This window comes from Charadrius vociferus, unplaced genomic scaffold (genome assembly GCF_000708025.1).
Source record: "Charadrius vociferus isolate BGI_N301 unplaced genomic scaffold, ASM70802v2 scaffold200, whole genome shotgun sequence".
Taxonomy (NCBI): Eukaryota; Metazoa; Chordata; class Aves; order Charadriiformes; family Charadriidae; genus Charadrius; species Charadrius vociferus.
The window spans coordinates 55,361-62,675 of NW_009646515.1; the positions used below are offsets into that span (position 1 = coordinate 55,361).

General features: G+C 43.9%; 1 protein-coding gene across 1 annotated transcript in view; it reads left to right on the forward strand.

Annotated features, from left to right (window-relative positions):
* Positions 1–287: 287 nt before the first annotated feature.
* Positions 288–7,315, forward strand: part of GRPR (gastrin-releasing peptide receptor) — a 22,457-nt gene continuing 15,429 nt past the window's right edge. The window contains exon 1 of the mRNA XM_009884651.1: positions 288–706. Coding sequence (XP_009882953.1) covers positions 288–706 — 419 coding nt within the window. The remainder of the gene's footprint in view (positions 707–7,315) is intronic.

The window sequence follows — 7,315 nt, forward strand, 5'->3', positions numbered from 1 at the left end:
GAGCCGAGGAATATCTAACAGGGAGACAAGTCAACGAGGAAAAGGCAAGTTTCAGGATTCAAACTATGCTAAAAGATGTTCTCCTTTCACCTTATGGAAACAGTACTGTTGAGCAAGCTGCAGTTGCTTTTTGGTTTGTTTATTGTCAAGATGTGTCACAAAGTGATATGACTTTTAAACTCTTCTGACTGTTTAAAGCCAGCAAGCAGCAGCAAAGTTAAAGCAAGAAATATATTTGAGGATTTTCAAAGAAGAAAGCTGTCTTCTGAGAAGAACAAAGTAGGACAATGGCATCTGGAGAGTGCCTTCTGCTAGACCTAGAAACAGATAACTTCATTCTCTACAACATCTCTGCCAACCAGAGTGCAAACTTCTCCCTCCTCGGTGACGACTGGTTCTACCCAGCGTTCCTCTATGCCATCCCCACCATCTACGGCATCATCATTTTGATAGGCCTTATTGGCAATATCACTTTGATTAAGATCTTCTGTACTGTGAAATCCATGAGAAACGTCCCTAATTTGTTCATCTCCAGTTTGGCTCTGGGGGATCTGCTGCTTTTAGTGACTTGCGTGCCTGTGGATGCCAGCAGGTACCTTGCTGACGAGTGGCTGTTTGGCCGAACTGGATGCAAACTTATCCCCTTCATACAGCTGACTTCTGTAGGGGTGTCAGTCTTCACCCTCACTGCTCTCTCAGCTGACAGGTAAGCTGGCTGCTGTAGCCTTGAAAAGAAGTCTGCATAGTTACGGCTCCATAAAAAGCATGATTATGAACGCATATTTTCAGGTAACAAGTATACTTTTAACCTAATGAGGGAAAAAAGAACAATTTCAGTTAATTTCTGGTGGTTATGAGCACATGACTTGAGGAGGATGCAGACTGAACACGGGATACTTTTTCTAGGCTAAACTAAATGTTTGTGGAGTTTAACTAATAGCCTAGCTTAATTAAAGGATAAACAGGAGCAGATTGAGCTAAAGACCAGAGAGAGAAAATACCATTAATGAAGCTCTGTTAAAAGATAGCATGTTCATATTTGCCAAAAAGATAATTGATCCATATTTCATGAAGTGTGAAGGCACTGGAGCAGCAATTTAAAGTGCAGTTAGAATCAATTTTTTCTAGCGGCTTGCTTCCTTAAGGCTAATTACATGTGAGGCAATATATCATGAAATATGTTCCAAATATTAAAATGAGGATGCTTGAAGCCAGGCATCTCAGCTCACTATAGCCAGGATATTTCCCTTCATTAAATCATTTGCCTCTTATCCAATCAAAACCAATCTGTGCTGTTGGTTCGGAAACTTTGTCTTCCAATAATGTTTGGTAAAAATAACATGTAATAGCTATGCTATTTTAGAATATGTGAAAACAAGTTTGACTTTAACAAATTATATGCTTCTAAAAAGCCAGCTCTATTTTAGATTTCTGTGAGGCTTTGGAAAACTATCTCAGAGCATTTAGATTTAAATTCAAAAGTCATTTTAATTTAAGTGTTATTCAGAAGCATGAATACTACCTTTCTGGAAAGGTTTTAAGTAATTATTAGACTGTTGGCTTTTATAGAAACTCCTTTGTACATCAGAGAAGCCAGGATATTTTGTTTCTAATTTGGATGCTTCAGAAAGAGATTAAGGAATACATTGTCACCATGCTAAAGTTATAAAATCTCACAGAAGTACTAAGATTTGCAATGAGAAAAATTATTTCAGTTTTGTTTTGCTCAAAGAAGACCTGGGGATTGTATTTCTTGGTCACAAAGAAGTGAAACTGGGTTTGCTTTAGGTAGTCCCTTGCATGCCACTCTCTGTCTTTCCTCCTAACCTCCTACTTTAAAACATCAGACTATTTTTGTGCAGTTTTCAAGGTAGTTTGTACACATATTTCAATATACAGTATGTGATCTCAATGAAAGCAGATGACTCCGTAGTGTTTCAGAGACAGAACAGTCAATATGTTTATTAACTCCTCCATGTTGGTGTATGTATTAAAATAGCACTGTCTACCCCAATAGCAGATGTGTAGACAAAAGTCTTCAAGCAATTTGCTCTAAAAGAATTGGGAAAATAGGGACAGTGCACAAATCCTCTAGTAAAGGACCATCTACACTTTCACTCCTGAGTTTCCTGTGGTGTCTGACCCTCCTGCTTCCTCTAAAGAAAATGTTGGGAAAATAATAAGTATTTCTCCAGGAAAATCATTATTCCAAAGCTATAATGTTGGTTGTTCTCAGGAGTGTCAGGAAAAGAAAAATGCATCATAAAGAAGATTATGTTAGAGAGCTTTGTTGCTATCTGATCACATGCCACATAAAGTAAACATTGCAAATGCTTTTACTGAGTGACACATCAATAGTGTTTTTTGCCTGAAATGAGCGAACCCAACAAAAACCAGCAGCTGTGGCAAGCTTGGGGTTTGGTAACTTGAAATTCTCAACTTCTGCTTTATCTGGATCCTGTTAACCATTGTGCTGCACTGGTGATCAAACGTTACCATACTTTTCAATGCCACTTGGCTATAGGGAAATAGACATGCATGTGGGAGAAGACTTTATGTTCCCATTTCCAAGGGTTCCCCTCTTCCAATTACCTTCTGCTAATGCATCTGGTGTCCACTGCAGAAGGAGAAAATAAAACTTTAACCTTTATTAGATCTATGAATCTTAAATGTTGTGCATTGAATGACAAATGGCCCTTATCTATTATGTTTACTGAAGTTTCTGCTCCAGTATATTAACAGCAGTGCTTGGATAATTTTGTTACAAAATAATACAGCCTGTATTTTGTCAACTGACAGCCCATTAGTCAATATTTAGTTTCTTAAAACTGTCACCCTGAACTCTAGGGCCTATCACAGCAGAATCGTTAAGAAAATAAAATGTACAGGGAAAACTTCCAAGACGTGAGTCGACTGTGCCTGGCATGGTGATGCCTGCTTGGGTCTGTGAAGGGACTGGCAGCCCGATACCCCTGCTGTGGCCCCTGGAGCAGGGAGATTCTGAGCCTGGCACCTGGGGTGGTTTCATAGAAAACCATTCATGAGGTCAGATGTGGTGTTGCATGAAGGATGAGCGGCAACTCATCTGGGAAACACCTGCGGAAGACAGGGGCACGGTTGTGAGACCAAGGTAACACGAGGACTCAGGAGTCCAGCAGGTAATGCTGCTCAGGCATGGCTCACCTCACTTGGCTTTTGCTGTCTGAGGTGAGAAGCTACTCCAGGATAGTCAGCAAGGTGTCCCTTATGCCTCCAGAGGAGACAGGATAAATCATCATGTTAGGATACCTATCTCCCTCCTTGGGTATAGCGGAAGTCATGCTGTTTAAAACAGATTAGATGCCCATATTTGAGATGTTCAGTGATATGAACCCTATCCGAGATGCTCACATGAGGCACGTGAATGTCCCTGTTCTCAAAATCAAAGCCATAGAGCATGGGAGAGAAAAAAACTCCTAAACCATCTGCTGTGAATAGCATCACATGGCACTGTCTCCAAGGAAAGGGAGACTTGTTGGTGCACCACAGACTTTTGTCTATGATACATTTTCTGTGAAAATAATAAAACCTCGTCAGTTCCAGTGTCCTTCCATTGGCAAAAGCAAGTGGGAACAACTACTGAAGGTATCATGGTGATTCCTAGAGAGACTTGGCATTGCAGGGGTCACAAATCCGCTGTGTAAAGAAAAGCATTGGAGTGTGGTACAGCAGGGTCATTTCCAAGGAGGTGACCATTGAAACACAAGATGAAAGGCAGTGGGTAGGTGTCATGGGCAGATACAACATGTGCGAGAGCCATGAAACACATATGCTACGTGTTGCAGCAGTCGTACAAATGATCTTAGTTGCTTTGGATCACCTTCTGAAAACAAGGGGCCCAGTTTTAATAGACTTTTGCACAGCCCACATCATGGGCACAAGGGTATGCCTTCCTGGGATACACTTTTACTGTTTCCACTTCCATTTTCCCATGTATTAGGAAGGGTTAATAATACCTAATGTGTCATCTGCTCGTGACCACAAATGCTCAGCTTAGTGCCAACCTCCACTCCAGAGCACCTAAAGCTGCTCAGTGGTTTGACCCACCAAGAGCTGGTGATTGTCCAGAGGGTTGACTGCTCACGTGCAGACTTTTCTCAAGTAGAAAGAGAGGGACAAACTGCTGATCTCAGCTTTTCCTGCAGCAAGAGCCTCCCAGCCTGCAAGGTGCTCTGCGTGCATATGGACACCCACGAGTGTACCAGAGCAGGTCTGGTTAGGTAGGGCACAGCCAAAGGGTCCCCGGGTGTTTACGCTGTCTCTGTGTACAATCATGAGATCCCATCAGACTAAAGTGACATTATTCAAGAGTGTGTGGGAGAAAGGGCAAAGAAGAGTTAATAATTTTAGCAATTTATTTTATGTATGAATACTCCACTGGCTGCAGGGAGCTTGCATCTGTCTAGCTGCATTTGCAGGAGCAGTGGGAGCTGATGGTGAGACCCATTCTCCTGCAAGGTTGGCAAATTTGCAAAGCAGCCAAGAGAGGGTTAAGGTCTGTGTTGTGCTTACAGCCACCCTCCATGAGCGATAAGGCGCCAGGGCTGAGTATACAAGAGCAAGGAAACAAGCGGTCGATGCATGTGTATGTGTGTTTGTGTGTTTTAGAAGGACTGTAAATGAGGTTGGCAGGGGAAGGACATCTGTCTACCCTGCTGCTCTGCTCCATCAAGACAGCAGGTTTCTTTAGCTGCTGCTCATCTTGTCCCAGCAAAGAGAGAGACTAAGTTCACCCACGGGCCTTCCCTCCTTCTCCTCCTCCTCCTCCTCCTCCTCCTCTTCGGTGCAAGGGGCAGGGGTATAGAGGCGCTTGTGAGAGCAGTCACACCTGGGCCACCAGCCCTGGCAGGAAAGCCAAGGCTGGCTCAGCAAGTGACAGGAAATTAAGGAAAATCTTTGTGCAGCAAGAGGAAAAGCAGCCCATTTAATTGCCCTTGTCATGGGAGATGTCTTTATTTAATTGACTGTTTCTCCCGTGACTGACAAGGTTTTTACATTTGCATTTGAATTACCCAAGCTGTCAAGCACTGATCATACTTCCCCACTGTTTTGCTGAGATAGTAAAAAATCGAAACGCCCTGGTGCTCATGCAGTGAAACCTTCCTGAAGTAATGCTGTTTTCACAAGCACACAGCAGAGTAAGTGTAAAGCGTAACTGGAGTTTGCAGGCAACATCTTTACTTTAAGGACCTTGGATTATCTGGATTTTAGTGTTGGAAAACTCCGGCAATGCCTGCCACCTGGAGCTGCCTGCTGACCTGTGCTGGAAGGGAGAGATGGCGTAGTGAGACACATGGGGTGGCATTACAGGTGAGGTTAGGTGGCTTGCCTTGGTAAGACCAGCTGCAGAGAGCAGGAATTGCAGTCATGTGGGAGCTTTGAGACCTGAAATGAGGACATTAGCTTTGGAGATGTTGACCTCAGCGCTTGGATGCAGGGATGGATGCGGGGATGCTGCAGTGCTTCCAGCTGCACTGGGTCCCTTGGAGCAGGTCACATCCACAGCTTCTGAAGTTCCTCTGCACTCATATGACTGTTTGTTTATCTAAGACATAAAAAACTTCAAACAATCCTCTCTCCCCAGAAAGCGGTGGTGGAAGGAAAGAAACAAATCTAGGACTTCCAGAAAGATGTTTTTTAACATGCAAAAATCTTTGTTTAGTAGACTCATCTCTTCTGTGATTTGGATGTCTCCAGCCCCTAATATTAATATTATGTACAATACCACAGGAGGAGTAATATCTACAGGTTGGTTAATTTGTTTTATTTTACAGTCACTGGATTATGCTTCCACAAAAGGATTAAGGGAAGGGTGCCACCCTAAAATAAAGCTATGGAAAACCAAACCATATTTCCATTGAGTTCTTTTACAGTGTGATACCTTTTTTTTAATACCATCAGTTGTAAAGTGTCAGGTCCATAGTGGTTATGAATTTATTCTGGGCGGTCTAGACACAGCATTCATAAAATCCCTTCAGGTCACTAAGGTACTATTTTGGGGCAATTTACTTGTGCTGTAATTTACTGTGCAGCCCCAAGAGGTTTTTGAAAGGATGGAGGAGAAAGCCACTCTCAACTACCAAGGCAGCCCATAATCCAGTCAATGGGAGTCGGCAGAATGATACCCCCATGCATATATTGCATGAACATTGGTCCTTCCAAGCCAGGGAAGAAAAACGGAGGGGCTCTGGACCCCAGGCCACTGAAGCACTGGGCAGCCCCTCCTCGACCCTTGCCGCTGGCACAATGCCTGTGCCGCTGCTCTGCCTGTGCTGACAGTACAGGGTACGTGCAGAGAGATATACACGTATTTCTCTCAGCCGATATACAGAGTCTTAGATCCTGTGTTGCTGGCCACTGTGTCAATACAATATAAACACTCTTAACACCCTTGGTTTAAGCTCTCATTTCCTCAGCCCCTGCATCTGTCTGCACCAAGAGGACCAGATCAAACAGCACAAACTTTCTGAGTATCTTGATTAGCTGGAGCAGATGGCCAAAACACAATAGATGCACTTCTATAACCAGGAACATTAGAGCTCCCATTTATATCAGTGGGACCAGTGCGCAAATCCGAGGATAGAGTCAGTGCTAATGTGCTGGAGACTGTCAATATTTAAGCAATCAAAAGGGAGAAAAGTTGGATTACCTATTGTTTACATTTCAGTAAAACCTAAAAACCCCAATCAGTTGTCATGGTCTCACGGTACGAGGTCCTGCACACACCGTTAATAAGGAGAGCAACCGGCCACGGAGAATTTGCTGGCTGTGTGTCAGACTGAACACGGTGGGCTGGGATGTCCGCATCGCTGCAGGGAGATGAGCTCGCGGTGGTTCCATTGGCTCACGTGTTACTGCTTGATGTTCAGATGTAGACAACAGCCTGGCTGAGAAGAGTAGAAGAGAGCTGAGCTGAAAAAGCATAAGCATGAACAGCCTGTCCGGTATATGCAGTGAAGCATCCAGTAGCTGCTTTGCTCACAGACAGCCCTTGCAATAACCTGTTTTCCTTTTATTTTTAAAAGACACTCTAGCACTAGCCCTGCTGAGTCCCCTCAACTTGTTTCTCACCAATTCTACACCCACCTGCCCACCTCACCTCATACCATATAAGACACCATGGGCAACGAGGTCCTGTCTGAGCTCCTGCCCGTAGTGGGCTCTTTGATTCACCCCCACACTGCCTACTGCCTACAACCTCAGGTGGAGCAGGGGATTTCAGCCTCCAGAAGAGCAGTCCATGCTCTGAGGCAGAAAACAAGTATGGTGCCTGGGC